This window comes from Lepidothrix coronata, unplaced genomic scaffold, assembly GCF_001604755.1.
Source record: "Lepidothrix coronata isolate B3197 unplaced genomic scaffold, Lepidothrix_coronata-1.0 Scaffold120, whole genome shotgun sequence".
Lineage (NCBI taxonomy): Eukaryota > Metazoa > Chordata > Aves > Passeriformes > Pipridae > Lepidothrix > Lepidothrix coronata.
In genome coordinates, this window is record NW_016690300.1 from 93,232 (window position 1) to 110,344 (window position 17,113).

Below are 17,113 nucleotides of genomic sequence, written 5' to 3' on the forward strand. Positions count from 1 at the left end.
GCGGAGCTGGAGAACTACTGAAAGTGCAAAAGAAGCAATATAAGAGAGAGATCTCCAGCAGTTTTAAATTTCACCAGTCTCAAGGCAATGTCTGCCCTGCTGACCTGGCCTCAGGAGCATCCCCAGCTGATTTCTCTATGGAAACTGAGACATGTCGCTCAATAAATACTAAATCACTTCAACACTAAACAGTGAGAAAGAGTGAGACCAGCTCACCTGTTCTGCTAGGCAGCAGATTTAGCTCCTCCAGCATTGAAAGGACCCTTGTCTTCTGGAGCACTCTTGGCCTTGGTAAACAGCCAGGGTTTGCTGATGCCTCCCTCAACCTGCGAGGTCTATCCAGAGGACACTAAACACAAGTGAGAAGGCCTGTGGTCAGATCGCTGTACCAGCACAGCAGCTTCCTGCCCCCAGCCCCTCAGCCCCACCAGCGACATACAGGCAGTACTTGTGGTCACTTTCTCTACAGAAAAGCTCCATTTCAGCTGTTCTTGTGCTCTGGCCCTCTCTGCCCATAACCATCAGAGCTTTTGGCTCTCCCTTGCTCGTCACTCCTGGGCTGTCCACAGTGAGGATGGTGGAGCGAACAGAGAGCCAGTGAGGACAAGGAGCCTGGTGTTCAGCTGGTGGGGGCAGGTTGGGATAAACTGTCTAACCACAGATAGAGACAGAGATATTGCAGGGCTTAAGCCGTATTTCTCATTTCTCCTGTAGCCACGAGATGGAGCAACTCAATTACAAACAGTTCTGCAGAGCCACCAGATTTAAGTGATGGGACTTTTCATCCCAGTTCTGGCTCACCCAGAGGCTGCAGGCAGTCTTGGATCACAGCAGTGGATGCTCTCTCTTTTCAAGCAGAGCAAATATTTTTCTCACTGTTTAGACTCTGATTTAGATCAAGAAAAAAACCCACCATGTCTTCACTGCACAACCCTGGGTGGTGTGGTGGTTACTGATTTACCTACGAAACTGAAGGATGACAGCAGCACCAGCCCCATGCTGACACTGTTCCTGAGAGCCAGGACTGACAGCAGGGGAACCAGGACACAGCACTGCTCTCTGGTGCAGTCCAGTGTCAGGGCACAGCAGTGGACCAGCAGTGCCCAGGGATGGCTGGCACAGCTCAGCACTGCAAGGACTAGATCTGCCTCAAGGGCAAGCACAGGGAATCAGCAGAGCTTCACTGGTTGCCACCCAGGGATGTGTGTGTGGCCTGAAGGGGAGGTCTGTGTGGCAGCAGCAATATGGCAAAGTCCTCCATACTAGCAAAAAAAATGCATGTGAACCCTCTTCTTCATCAGGAAAAAGGCACAAAATGATGCATTCAACATCTGCAATCTCACAAAGCAGAAGGTGCTTCACGCACTGGTGGCATTGGTGACAAGCACAGAGGCACCAAGGACAGAGGAGGGTTTGTAGAGTTGGTTCTCTCTTCCCTAATCTCCAAGAAAAAGGACCCACCCTTGGTTTTGGGGACTTTGTGAAGAGACACATTCCATTAGCACAGAGTAGGCCCTGTGTCGAGAAAAGAAAGATACCTTGGCTGTCCACTGCTTTCTCACCACTGCATCCCAAGAAAGCTATTAATGAGCAGACTGAGAACCCTTCATGGGCTATCCCAGCCTCTCCATTATGCAGCACACTCAGGTTTATTTTACCCTCTCTATCGGCTCTCAGCATCACACTTTTTTCATCCATTCCATTTTGAAGGTAAAGAAGCCCTCACACCTTGTCCCAAGTGCTTTTGGACCCACTGCATGCCTTCCTGGCCCTTTCTCCTCATCCTCTTCCCTAAAAAACTCACAAGCATATTGCTAGGGAAAAAAAGCAGACCAATTGCTGATGATGGCTAGGCTAACCCTGGCATTGCTGCTTCCTCATCCTCTCTTTTTCAAAGCGTCTTTCTCCAGATGTGCAGCCACCCAGGGCTCTGTGCAGCAAGCACACCCAGGGCAGCCCCTGGTGAGGGGGGCAGTGCTTAGGTGGCATCAGAATATGAGTGTAAAACAGAAAAGAAAGCTCCAAGTGTGTGAGAGGAAAACCTTGAATGGGGAAGAGAGAGCATCCACTCTGAGCCTTGGTGGCACTATCAGAACTGGCATTTGCAAACCCCAGACCAGGGCAGGAACACAGAGTGCTCTGGCGGCTGGGTTTATGTCCATGTTGACATTAACCTTAGTTCCCACCACTCAGTGTGGCTCAGCCCCCAACATGCCTCTTCATGGTAGTGGTCCCTCCCTGTGCTCTGTGGGGTTTTTTGTTAATATCCAGAAAGCAGCCATGGTCACAAAACCACCACTAGATACACAGAAGTGAAACCTAGCTGAGGAATGAGATAAGGTATTATTCACCCAAACCTTCTGTTTTTTCCTTTTGGTGATGTTCCTTTTTATTCCTTAGGTAGGATAATTGCAACTAAAATATCATAGGGGAACCCCAAGTACTATTTCTTCTCACATCTCCCATCCCCCATCTCTTTCACAGATGCACAGTTTTAATTTAGCCACTATAATCCTCAGTTTTCAAGTATTTAAGGAGCATGCAGAGGATCAAGCAAAACTACACCTCTGGCCTTTCTTTCCCCTTTTGGTAAGAACATTGCAAACACACATACAATGGGGAAAAAATATCTTTTTTCCCCTTCCTCCCTGAACAAAATCAGCACCTGACACTCTCCATGGGTATATTCCCTGTTCCCTCTGAGTACAAACAGATTTAAGAGTAACTCTTGGACTCTTTTAAAATATCAGCTTGAATTGAACCTACCACTGAAAATCAACAATTTCTTTTTCCTTTTTGATATAATGAAAAGGGGGGGAAACAATGACAGTGATAGCTCAGGATTTAGCTTAAAGCACATTTTGACAGCCAGCACTACCCATGGATGTTTCAGACAATCAATAAAATCATGTCTTGCTGAAAAAAAAACCAAACAAACAACAGAGAAAGGTCCGTAGGGCCAGCATTTCCTTCTCTGTTACTGGAGACTCACTTTAATGGGTGACTCAGAGGTTAGACCCACAAAGCCATGTATTTGCATCCTTAAATGAGCTGTGTGACATTCTATGTACATAGTATGTGCACGCAGGCACAGTGTGGGGAGGTCAATGTGGTCATGGAAATTTGCGACAAAACAAAAAGCAGCAGCACCTCGTGCTTTCTGACATCCTGACCAGCAGCTGCTTTATATGCAGTTCACTCCACTGTCTTGAAAGAAAACACAAGACTCCAGAATTCTACAAGCTGAGAAGGAGAAAAGTTCAACATCCAAAGCTAGAGACAGTCCAAAGGTAAGATGACAAGAGAGAATATTTCACTATTGCAAAACCTTGCCTTAAAAGCTTTCCTTTTGCTACAAGATCTGAAAACTAAGTATATTTTACATAACTTGTTTTGCTATAGCATAGCTACTCTTTTTTAAAGACTGGACAAAGCTGCCTTTTGCATTTCTGCTTTAAATAACATTTTTTTTCTGTTTGTTTGTTTGGGATTTTTTTTTTAAATCTACACAAGAGACTCTAGTCTGAAATGCTTTTAATCATAACTAGAATTTTCTTAGCTAAACATCTTGGTGAGAAGCTGAAATTCTATTTCTCTAGACCCAGAATTTCCTGGACACACTATCAAACAAACAAATTAAGAACAAGTCTGAAGAAAAAGGAAAGTACTAATGAAATCTCCTACGGAGGCACTGAAGTAAAGAACTTTGTCAGCATTTATTACTTTTTAATAATTCCTTAATTAAATTCTTCTCCCTTTGGCTCTCTGTAATAGGTTTCCACCCTGCACTAGACTCACTTCATGAAGGTGACTCAGCAGGAGAGCAGCACATTGTCTGTCCAGGTTTTGGTGATGCTTTTATATTGGGCAGTATCACTGTCACCCCTTGTCTGTCATGGGCTACCTGAGTTCTGAGGTTCAGGGACCCAACTCAGCTCCCAAAACCTTTACAGCTCTGCGGGTTTAACTCCCAGACGCTGAACAACCTGCAGCACAGCAAGGAGTGCTTCTCCTCTCCAGCCAGTCAGAGCCCCAAGTGCTTCACAAGCTCAGGCTTCCTTGTCCTTTGCTATCTGGGCGAGGAAATGTCATTATTTGCCTCCAGCCTCCCCTCAGTCCCTTGCAGCAGAGCAGGCCCTGTTGACAAGGCTGCTGCCCCACTGAGCCACAACTCCCCACACCTCACAGGCAGTGGTGCTCTGCAAGGAGGCTGGTTGTGCTTCACAGTGAATGAAACCTGTACCTGCTACAGCACAACAGGAGCTGCAGATGGATCCCTGCACCTGACCCTGCACCCCCAGCCCTGCCTGCTCCCATTCTCCTCCTCAGGCTGGGTTTCTGGAGCTGTTTTTTTTACTTCTGTCATGTGAGCTAGTAATTCACAGAATCATTTACCCGGCATGAGTGTGTCCTTAAGGAGCAAAGAAATAAATTTCCTTTTTGCTGATACTAATCTCTCTCAAACCACAGCAAGGAACTGCTTACCTCTGAAACAGTCAGATGACTTGATCTGCAGAACAGAAACTTTGACTGCACGGTTGAAAACTGCTTGACAAGTCCTAAATGGAACTGCCTCAAAATTAGTAACTCATGTTTTGAAGTAATAACAATTAGAGAACAGCAGTCAAAAGCAATTTCTGGCACTGACAGAAAGATCTCTGACAGGCTTTATTCACAGGTTACATTTGCTGCCATGGAACCGGCTGGAGAAAAGGACGACGTATTCCTGGGCATTTGTGATTCCAGCTGAGACAAGCATGGCAGAAACCAATGAGCACCTTCCCAGTCCTTATCAGGAGAGTCTGAGTGCAGGATCAAACCAGCACCCTTCCTCTAAAGAAGATAATTGCTCCGTGATCCCAGCTCAGAGAGTAAGTACCTCCACACTTTAAGTCCCCTCTTTGCAGAGGAGAATCCAGATGCATGTTTCCTGCAACCCTGTCTCTGCTGTGGTAGCTCTGGCTGATTTAGACAAAAGCTTGGGTTCTTAAATCTCATCCTTCTACTAATGACTTAACTTCTGCAGGAAATAGCCTATTTGAAGCTTCCTGCCTGCTGCTTTTAGACAATTTGTAGAAGGGTCAAAGGTAATTACAGTCCGTCTTTGCCCAGGGGTGGTGGGAGAGGGTGTGGGATGGCAATGGCTGTGTGGGATCTTCACATTAACAAACATGGGAGACCCTTGTGGTCTTGGCTTCCCAAGGTCTCTTATGATAGCTTGATGCAGGAAACCAGATCCAAATAATTGTCTCCACCCTCACAATCCAAAAAACACCAAAATCGGGGGCTGCCACCTCGGTTCTGCAAAGAGATTATATCACTCCAAGGGGATGGTGCTGTCACATCTATACTCTGCCTAGATGAAATCATAGCACAGTTAGGGATAACAGGTGACAGTGCAAGTGAGGCTTGGACCCCAGAAATCCCTGCTCCTCCTTCAGGCACAGGTTTGCCCCAAGACCCCTTGACACTGAGCAGCTCCATGTTACCGGGAGCTGCAATTCAGTACAGAGCACTCTGAGAGGGGAAAAAAAGCACCTCCAAGTCTGTGGACACATAGAGACCTCACTGGCCTTTGTACCGTGTCCTCATCCTTCCTTGCAGTGAAGGTGATTTTCTTCTCTTCCAGCATACCTGGAGTTATGAATGACACCCATGACAAGAGCAATATCAGCGCTACCGTGGAATGGTTCCAGTTCATCATGTACATCCCCACATTTAGTCTGGGATTGCTGTTCAATGTGATGGCTCTGTTGTTACTCTTTTTTAAGGTTAAAAAGCTGACAGAATCTACAGTCTACATGATAGCCCTTATATTCCTGGATACTTTGCTGTTGTTTACTCTTCCTTTTAAAATAATTTCCTACCACCGTCAGGACAAGTGGAACTTGGGGTCTGTGTTTTGCTCCATCTTGGAGAGTCTTTACTTCGTAAACATGTATGGCAGCATTCTCATCTCCCTCTGCATCTGCGTGGACCGGTACATCGCTATCCAGCACCCCTTCACAGCCCCCTCCCTGAGATCCATCAGGAAAGCTGCCATGGTCTGTGCTGTTGTCTGCCTGGGCACCTCGGTGGGGACAGTCTCTACATCCCAATTGCATGAAAAGGGCCAAGACATCTTATCCTGCTTCCATAACTTCTCCCCGAGGACATGGGCGGACATAGGCCTGTTCAGCACCTTGGAGACCATCTTCTTTGGCAGCATGGCAGCCATGACGTTCTGCACTGCCCAAACCGTCAGGTGCCTGAGAAGGCACAGAGATCCAGACAACCCCCAGACACACATCACTAGAGCAGAGAGGATCATGGTGACAAACCTTGTGGCGTTTTTGGTCTGCTTCACCCCTTACCACGTGGCATACTTCATGTACTTCTTGGTGAAGAGAAACATCATCCACATCAGTTTTCAAAAAGTGCTGCGAGATGTCGTTCAGATTACCCTTTGCTGGGCAAACCTGAACTGCTGTCTTGATGGCGTGTGTTATTATTTTGTTTTAAAGGAGTCCTTGGAAGAACCATCGCAAAACACGGAAAGAGGAGTCATGCCAAAGCCTTGATTTACTTACTGCATGTTAGTTACTTGGGATGATGTGTGGTGAGGCTTTCATGGAAATTCCAGGGTCCTGAACTTCCTACCTAAGCCATTTGCTTGAAATATTCAGTTCTGAAAATATTTCATTAAAAAAATAGAACCAAATCCATTTCCAGGAGACTGCTCCTAACTTTTTTTATTTCCTTCCATAATGTTTTCTGTTGCTATTTATGGGTAAAAAGAAATATTTCTTTTTATTTCTTCCAAGCCTCTCCCATTTCTCCAATGATTCTGGCCATTGATTTTTCTGGAAACAAGCAGGCTGAGGTGCGTAAAAAGCTCGTACCTGACCACCACAGACAACCACTGTTGGAGCTCCCTGCCTCTGCCTACACATGGCCCCCAGTGCCTCTGCCAGCTCTAAGAGAGCACTAATTATCAGGGCACAGAGATGACTTTCATTCTAGATTCCTGGGATAAATTATAATTCTGCAAAGGCAACATTTTCTACTCAGAAGTTCCCTGCTGGATCTTATTGCTTCTGGGCCTCTGAGCAGTCACTGTTCAGGTCAAATCTGGTGTGATCTGATCCCTTCTTTGCTCAGGTGGGTAATTGCAACAGCTTTTTCATTTGCAGGGCTTTATACCCAAATCTTGACATGGGGTATCCAGTGAGACTGCAGAGACTCCTCTTTGCACCAAGAGAATATTAAAGAAATAAAATGCTAAAAAATAAAGGGAAAAATCTGAAAACCTGAAATTCATATTAAGAAAAAAAGAAAGCAAAACCCAAAGATTTGTTCAGAAATTATTCACGCCTGAGAACTGAGGACTCATTCCTAACACACAGTTCTAAGCTTAAAATCATTACTTTGTTCTGAAAGAATGACAATAGGGGCTAGAGAGCTATTATGGAGCACTTTTTCTACTTGCACTTCTTTTTGCATTTGAAAAGGGAAAGTGAAAAGGTTTAAAACAGCTTTGAAAGCTGGGTATGGGAGTTGGTGAAGCTGCTTTGCTGAGGAACTACACCCTTTAGGCAAACCAAATCCCAACCAAAGCATTCATCTCCCAAATAGAAAGAATTAGCACAGGTACCAGGCACGCAGAAACTTCTACATACATTTCACTATATTAGAAATTTAAAAAAAGTTTAAAAGTTCACTTTTTATGTTTTGTGAAAGATGTTCACATACAGCGAATGGAACAAATTATTTACCATGAGCATTATCACATCTGTGATGCAGTGGGCCAGTGCAAAGCTACAATTCAATCAAGTGCTCCAGCTTGCCTTACTCATCCCTGTCTTCATCCTTCCTTTCCTTCCACATGCCTCTGTCTTCAGGTTTTTGGAGAAACTGCATCCTTTAGCAAAGCTGAGACTTCTCCCTCCATCAGGTTTCTTGCTACTGAGAAACATCTACCATAGCAACAAACTCTAACGAATCAGTGTCTTCAGCTACCTTGAAAGGCAAAGGGCACCTACAACCTCCTTCATTTTATCTCATTTATTCTTCTTATTCTGATCTTACATACTGCCACTCCATACGAATGGCATTTACCACATTTTTCTAATGTGATAAAAAAGTTGCTGTGGGATACTGACACAACCAAAAATCTATGAGTAATCAGAAATGTTTCCCAGGAAGAAAAGCTGAATCAGTGCCATTTGCAGACACCAAACGATGTAAAACCTCATGTCTGCTGCATGCTAGTTTCCTATTAATCCTTCTCTCTATTCCAAGACAAAAAGGGCATTAAACTGGGATTATATTTGAAAGCAAGTATCAGCAGTTTAGAGTTATAAACACTGCCAGGCAATTGTTAATCCAAAACTAAGCGTTACAAACCCAGGAAATCCAGTTTAGATTACACTTCAGAGTACACCAACGCAATCCTGACCATTCCTGGGTTAAGTATTAACTTTGTGACTACAAGTAAAGCCACCTCCCAAAGACCAGCATACAACCTGGGCCAGCCATCATTACTGAGACAGCGAAGGACACTGTCTGAAACAGTTTATCAGTTTAAAGAGGAGCTTAGGAAAGAAAGCACCAGACGTTGCAGATAGCAGAGGCTCATCTGACTTCATTCATGCTAATAGGAAGTGCAGTGGCTTGAAAATGTTGCAGGTGGAAGGGGGCAGAAATAAAGGACTGTGACTTTTGACAGAGCAAGGTTGGCATGGCAGTAAAAACCCTGCAGGTTTGTTTCCCTCATGCAGAGTAAAATACCTTGGTATTAATAATAAACATGTTCCATAGACCATTTTGTGTAATCAGGGAGAAGATAAAAGAAAGCCTGAGCTTTCACTCTGAGCTCAACTCTTGCTGCTGCTCCTGCCTGTGGGACCTTGGGCAGGACCCCGCTGTGTGACAGGGGCTGTTTGCTCCCATTTGAGGTGCCCTATGGTATCTCACCCAGCTTCCAATGCTGAATCGGACAGGGATGGGATATTCCTGGCCCATCTCACTCCTACCCATCTCTCACTGCAGAAATCATACAAAAGGAGCCAGATCACACTTAATTCAAACCCACAGCCTGTCACACCTTATGCCTTATGATTCCTCAGAAAAAAAACACATTTAGGCTATCAGGAGTGGGAAGAGATAAAGCAAGGGGCTGGACACATTTGCATTTGTAACCCACTCCATGCTATAACGGCAAGACAGAACTTAACACCACACTCAGTAGCAATAGCAAGACCATTAATGCCCTTCTCCTTTGCAACACAAAATACAGAGGCTAGAAAAATACATTCCCTAGTTTTGGAAAAACAGGGCAGAGATCGAGCAGTATCACTGAGTCTTATCCCAGATTTCATTTCTGGACATAATCACATCATTAAAATAATTTTTATAGTCCATGCTATTATGGGTTATTGCTCCCTCAAATTAGCCTGTGTCACTTGCCTTGGGATGCCCACATACATCTGTCACAAAACATCTTTGGAAAAAATCCCAAATCTCTCTCCCACTTTTTGCCAATCAAAAATCCAATCCTTTATCTTTGTTATTGTCACTTAGCTCCTATTCACACCCTCAGAGGGGAACAAATTTCAACATCTCTTACTAAGCTTTTAAAGGAGAAAGAAAGAATAAAAACAAAAAGAAGAAAAGAAAAATGCATTGAAAAGAAGAGTGGTGGCAATGCCAGCAGCTCTCCTTGGCAGGTGCTGGCTGTGAAAAGCTCCTTTGGAAGATCTTGGCAACAGCACCCTGGACTCAAGGTGAGCAAGCACCAGCAAAGGCTTGTGGTAGGAGACAACAGAAGCCTGAGGGAGCACCTTGGCACAGGCACAGTGAACTGACAAGCAGCAGGGCACAGTGCACACCTGCAGCAGAAAGGGGAGAGAATTTAAGGCCTTGTGCAGAGCATTGCTACATCTATGGGGGAAAATCCAGCCTTCTACTGCCACAGAGGGAAAACCCCAGGAAAAGGTATATACAGTGAAGGCTTTTTAGGTAAATCATGATGACATGAGAGAGAGCTTTTTTTTTCTTTTGTTTTGTTTTTGCTTTCTTGCTCCACTGACACCAGAACACAGCAAGAGCATATTAAATCAAACACTGCCATCAGGAAGGGCTTGCAGGTTTGACTCCAACCATGCCAGCCACTTCTTTTACCACATCTTTTTAAGTGACAAAGCGATGACAAATGACAAAGCACTGCCACGCTTTGTGGTGCCACACATCCCTGAGCACAGGCTGCAGCCCCAGCCCTATCCTCTTCCACCTCCCGCTGCCATGGTGTGAGGACCTTACAGTGCTTCCCTCCCCTTAAGGCTGGTTTGGTTTGTTTTAGAAACAAAACAAAATAAAATAAAATAAAAAGCCCCAACCACTCTTAAATACTTCCCTAAATATACCACCACATTCAGGATTTCAGCTCGATGAGATATCCTGGCGTCTTGTTTTTGCAGTGACTCCCCACAGGAGCCCAGGGAACCATGAGGGCAGGCCCAGCCGCTGGCAGGCTGTGCCTCAATGCAGTGGCAGAAGGGTTTATTTTATCCAGCAAAGAATTTAACTTTTTTCTCCTCAAAGCCATTTGCCAAATTCAAACCAGTTTCGGTCAGAAAAGCAGTGTTACTTTTAAACGTTCCCTGTGCCCAGGGAGGACTTTCCACAGAAAAACTCACAGCTCCAAAGACAAACGGCTGCCCCTGGGGCCTCATCTCTGTGAGGGAACAACGTGGCATTGGACATTAAAATATCAGTTTAAGCTTCCATCACTTACTGTGTGTTCGGGTGAGTGCCAGGACATGGACACAAGTGAGTGTAAACCCCCATGAGGGGAGGATGGAGGTGTGGGCATGCAGGTCCCAGTAGCTGCTCTGGTCTCCCCTCAGCGCTGTAGACATCAGTCACCATCCAGCACCTTCCATCGGGGTGAGTGGCAGCAGCACAGCCAGGAAACCTGCCGAGTGAGGGCATCATTCGATGAGCTGATAATATGCTCATTCCAACAAGAACCACACACACCATGGAACACGTGCTGGGCAGCCCTCGGCCCTGCTCGCTGCCTGGCACTGGAGCCATGGATGGAGGCAGTCACCAAGCCCTCAGAAGCAGGCAGCAGACACTGAGAACCTTCTCCTTGCTTGGAAAATCACTCTTTTTAGCCAAGCCTACTCCAGGCTACTCCACTACAGCTGCACAGGGCTAAGATTATGCTGCCCACAGGTGTCACAGCAAATGAACTGAACACACTGAGAGCTGTAAATATTAAGAAGGCATGAATTGATTTTACAGCTCCTGCAAACAGCCCCACACGGCGCTGCCCTTCCAGCAAAAACAGTGGAGCACTTGCTACTAATGAAAAATCTGGGGAAAGAAGGGAAGACCCTTGAAGACAGGAAGACCCACCAAGTCCCTATATGGGTGAGCACAACATGCTGCTCTTGCAGAGACAGTGCTTCAGGAACAGCTATACCACATGAACTCATGTTGTCAAGGAGACTGATACCAAATATTTACCTTTTATTGCAATTAAACAACTTCACCAAAAGCACTGAATGAAAGCAAAGTGCATTTCCTTTGCAAACCTCATTAGAGAATTGCCATGCCTTCCTCTCCCGACTTAACATTTCAAGCAGCCATTTGATATTTGGTACCTGCTGTTATAAAGGCAACTCAGTTTGAGTTTCATCATTGTTTTCTCACGCAGTTCATGGGCTAACACTAAAATACTTGGTCAAGGAGAAAGAGCAAGCTTTTCTATCCATGACATTTTAACTGAAATGTTTTTTTAAAGCTGATATAAAGCTCAGAAAGAGCTGGTCCAAAAGGCTTATTGCAAACCTGCTTTGTGCTTCAGAGGGGCTCAAGCTACATTGCAACTGTCTGTACTTCTGTAGCATTCATTTTTCTTGGAGAGGTGGATGAGTGTCAGTTTTAAATGCCTCCTTTCCAAGCAAATGCTTCTCAAAGCACTTTGATTAGGCAATTCTTTTTCCCCAGCCTGCTGTTGCCACGAGAGGAGCCCCTCCTGGCAGTGCCGGGGACCTGGATGTCTTCAACTGAATGGAAATTAAAATAGGGCAGGAGACAGAATGTGCTTAATTGGCCCACATTTCCTTCCCAGGTCCTAGGCTCAAGCAGAGGCGAGACTGACAGCTGTGACCCTCTGAACAGGCACCCGTCCCCAAAATACAACAAAGTGCTTGATAAAGACCTACTTAAGTCTTTAAGTCTCTGTGGCTGGCAGGCGAGGGAGGCAGCACACAGCCATCCAAGGTGCCAGGGCTTTGGATGGGGCTCACTGCTCATTCCCAACAGTCACCACCCAGCATGACAGAGGCAAATGCAACAGTCTGCCCCAAAACAGCTGCCATTCACCATTTGCCCTGACCCAAGACCCTGACTTGGGGAACAGTTTCACAACCACGCTGCCCACAAGGGGAAACACAACACCTTTAAACATTTACTGCCAGCGATGGAGTGGCAAATCACCTGTTTGCTGTTCCCAGCCACATTCATTGCCTGCTCCGTGTCTGCCACATTCACATCCCAGGGACCTGTGCACAAACAGGTGCTGAGTGTGGTGCCGTGGGATTTTTCCAGCATTGCTCAATAGCTGGGTGTGCTGTTAGTTTTTCAGGAGGAGGTTGTGTTACCATCTCTTACCCCATGGGCAGCCTCGGAGGCATTCTACTGCAACCCCTTGTGGTATGTGCCCTATGGCAAGCTGCCCACATACCATGCCAGATCCAGAGGGGCATCTGGAATATATACTCAAAGCTCCTTAGAATGCAAGGAGCCTTCAGTAGCGCTGGGGAAGGACAAGGGTGGGGAGTGCTTTCTGAAGTTTGGAGCCAGCATCCAGTTCAACACACTGAGCTCCCCCGCCCCAGTCCCTTTCCCCACAGCTGGTCTGACAGTCCTATCTCACTCTGAGGTCTTGCTTAAGTCATTACAAAACCAAAAGCAATCGGCTGCACAACCTGTGACAGGAGCAAACTGGCAGCATGGGTCTGCCAACCCACACAACCTTTCCCGCCTCCCTCCCTAGGAGCTGGGGCTGCAGGTGCCCATGCAAAGCCAGTCACAACTGATTGCAAAGCCAGCCTGTACGTGTGGGTGTCTGTGCATGGTTTATTCCATCCTAGGCTTTTTTGGGGGAAGTTTTTGTAGTGACCTCCAGTGTTTATTCTTAGCTTGTATAACAACACCACAACAATCTACTAGTCTGTTCCCAAATATTTGACCTACAAAATGATCAGTTCATTTGGAGACCAAACTGGACTCTGCCAAGTCAAAAAATGCTGCCTCAAGCTGCTACTTTCAGCACTTAAAACCCCAAACCAAATCTGTGTCAGGTCCAAGCCTGTCCCTAAAGGGTAACATTGGTCTGTACTTTCCAGTACACCCCCATAGAGACTATTAACATGATGATGCTGGTTTAATAACACTGAGCTGTAAATCTTTTATTTCTCAAATCCAGCTTGCCAAATTTCTTGATGTGCATTGCTAAGTGAGTGCCCACTAGCCCACAGGCACTTCCCAGACCACCTCATTTCCATCAGACCCAACCACACTGCAGGAGAAGATACCTAAGGCTCAGGAGCAGGCTGCACCCCCAAAACCTCTGACAACACTGCTGACACAGAGACATTTTCAGATGGCACAGAACAAGTCAGCTTATGGCTGCTTCTATGAGTTTTATGTGCACCAACTTTTGGAAAAGGGAGAATGACTCATGAGGATTGACTGCTGTTCTAGCAGTGGCAATCACACAATCACCATCTGAAAAGGGGGAGAAGAAATGAATTGAGGCCTAATACAAAGCCTTCCCTGTTACTTTACTGAGAACAAGTTACTCCATGAATAACAATTGGGGGAACAGAGTGACATCCGAGTGAAATCTCATGAAAAGAAGATAAATTTTAATTTCAGAGGTTTTCTTCAACAGTAAGTTGTCTTCTTTTTTGAAACTGCTTTCCCCAGTCAAACCAGGAGACTACTCAATCATAACCTGATTTTAATTCAATTCAAATATGGATCTAAAAGTTCAAGTATGAAATTACATACTTGGCCTTTTCACATTAATTAATCCAAATGAATAGAGTAACGTACTGGCTTTCACTGGAGAACATCTTTGTGCTACCAAGAGCAGTTAATTAGAGCTGGCACAAACATCTTCCATATTCGCCGTGAATAATAATACTCCCAGAGCAAATTTTTTCAGTAAACTTGAGGAAACAGGTTATTCTTGATTGTTCAACCCACTCATTTCGTCTAAGATTTTAATAAGAGAGGAGTTGAAGTGCTGGTAGTTGTCAGGCAGCCCCTGTGCCATGTGCTCTCCCTGCCTGATGCACCAGCTCCTGCCAGGCCTCTAATGTGACCTGCCTACACAAGAGGTGCCCAAGCCTATAAAATCAGTCCCAGTGGCAAGGCTGTACATGTTGTATCACTTCTGCAGCATCCTCCTGCTGCCTCCAGCAGGCCACTAGTGACAGCCCCGTGGCAGATGGCTCAGGGCAGGGGCCGAGGCTCTGGGATGCACTTCCCTGCTCTGCTTTGGATATTCCCCTGCGGCGGGGAAAGCTCTGCCCCATGAGACCCACCTGTAAGGACCCTGTGGAAAAGGGACTATATGAAAGGAGACTATGGGCATAGGAAAGGTCACTTAGTGATCAGCTGAAGCTGCTGTGGAGGAGGCTCCAACCTATATCAAGAGATTTTCCTCAGATACATCAGAGACCAAAAGCAGCAGCCACAAGCCAGCACACAGGGACACGATTTCTGCTCAGCACTTACCTCCTCACCTGCAGACACAGTAAGTCAGAGCCGGCTGTGTTCCAGAGGAAGCAGATCTACTCTCAGGCGGAGAAGCACAAATGTCCAATGTACAAGGGGTCGTGCACACAGCAGACAGGAAAAGCAACAGCCAGTGTCACCCTGTCCTAAAGTCAGTCTCATTTTAAAAAATGTGAGTCATTTAAAATAAGTGGCAAACAAGGGTGTCCACGCTGTCTAACTCAGGAGACTCGGGTATGCAGGAACTCCTAAACTGAGCAATCAAAGGCATTCTCTAGAGATGCCATTACTCTCTAGGAATCAAAGGCTCCTAAATTAAGTATGACAAGGTGCATGGTCCAAACATTGCTTCAAGTTCCAGTCCCATTTTCAGTCTCATTAGGCCCTGCTGGCAAGTAAGACTGCACGCTGTTTTGTAGACATTTTGGTCAACATAAATGTTTAACACAAAACAAACAGCATTTCATTTATTCCCATGTCACTTGACCATTTTAATTCGTCATTTTTAGATAAAAATTGTTTCAAAACAAGAAACAATAACCTAATTACTAAAATATTAAAACAAATGCTTCAGCTTAACATCAGGAAGTTTACCTGCTTCCACCCACCTTTTTACATTATGATTTATTAGCTGAAAATATTCAGTAAAGCCCAACCCATATGTGTTAGAGACTGTCCCCTCAAACTGCTTTCTGTTCATTTAATCCAGAAAACGTTCCCTGCAGCACCTCAATGGTTCCACTGGGACACGAATGCCCCCACCAGGAATTGTACTTGCCAAAAGAGCAAGAAACGGGCCATTTACCTGAGACCTGGGACACTAACCTTAGAAGCTATTTTTGTTGATTACACAGCTGCCCAAACATGCCTTTTCTTCTCTGGGAAGCCATGACATCATCCACAATACTTACACTTATAATGTCCCGGGTGGAACTCTGAACCATGGCAGCAAAATGCTTGGGAACAAATTGTACTTCCTAAGGCACATACATAAGTATGTATAAGAGAGAGAACAGGCTTTCATTAGCTTGACATCAGCATAATATACCAGATAGCTGTTTATGTTGGGCTGTAGTCATTTCCCAGTAAGGTCATCTCAAAGTTGCTGCCTGCCCAGAAGCACGTGCAACACATCAACAAGATGCAGCCATTCTCCCACCAAAAAGGGGCTCCCCATCATGCTGGTGGAAAACCAGGTCCTCCAGGTGCCTTTCTGGAGCACCTCTGTGGTCCACTGCAGCCAGAACATTCCTCGTCCCAAGGCTGCAGAGATCCCAGTGGGTTGCACTTCATGGGATGGGACTGGACTATAAATGTAGCTGTAGAAGACTTGTAACAAATAAAGAGTTCATTTATGTTTTAGAGGAAATATGGAGGTTCCTCCCCTCAACTGCTAAGCTCATAGGTTTCCAGCACATTTTTTTTTTTAAAAAGTCCAGAGCTTGGAAGCAGATGCTCTTACAGCTAGATCAAAACTTTGACTTATTTAACACTGCCTGGCAGAGCTAAACAACAGCCTCTGAGCCAAGCTGCAATATGCAAGTATTAGAAAGTAAATTATATTAGGTGCCAACCACCATCACAGTGACCCATATCTTAGGGTTTCAACTGCATCTCTGTCACGCAGTCCTCCTAAAGCAGGTTTTATTGCCAAGCTTTTTAATGTGCCACTGTTCAATCAAATAAAGCAGCCTTCTGTCAGAGTGTGAGCAAGATTAGGAAGTAGAACTGACTTAAAATAAGTCTCCTAATAGCAAGGGGCAATGAATACAACCTCGTGAAATGAAAAACTGAACCAAGAGGGAAACGTTAAAAAAAAGTTTCACAATACAAGCTGGTTTTCTTTTGTAGTGGACAAGTCTCCAGGTGACTGACTTGATGTTAACTAGATTTACTGAAATGTACCAGTCCCTTTCTTAGTATCAGCATTTCAGCCTTCAAAAGGCATGTCTGAAGGGGTCAGGTTCCCCTCAGGGTGGTGCAGAGTTGCTTCCTCAGCCCAGAGCTGAGGGTAAGAGAGGACTGCCAGGCAGAGCTGACTGGGCCACCAGGGAGAAGAGGCTTTGGCAAACACAGTTACTGTAAGATGCAGCTCCCTTCAGCAGAACCCCCAGGATAGAAAGAGCACCCAGATACTGAAGAACTAAACGCAAAATGCAGCAAAAATGACTGTAACGAGTGAAACAGGAACTTCCTCCCTGACTGACCAGAGACTTAATTGTGGAAAGAGGAACAGTCGAGTTCAGGAAAAAATATTCTGACACTTCCCTACCAGCAGGATGAAATACTGGGAGAGAAAGCTCGGGAGAGCATT

General features: G+C 45.4%; 1 protein-coding gene across 1 annotated transcript; it reads left to right on the forward strand.

The window, feature by feature from the left end:
• Positions 1–3,188: 3,188 nt before the first annotated feature.
• Positions 3,189–6,623, forward strand: LOC108502517 (G-protein coupled receptor 55-like). The gene is given in 2 exon segments (XM_017825531.1): positions 3,189–3,290; positions 5,610–6,623. Coding segments are annotated over 2 exon segments (1,053 nt in total). The 3' UTR covers positions 6,561–6,623.
• The last annotated feature ends 10,490 nt before the right edge of the window (positions 6,624–17,113 follow it).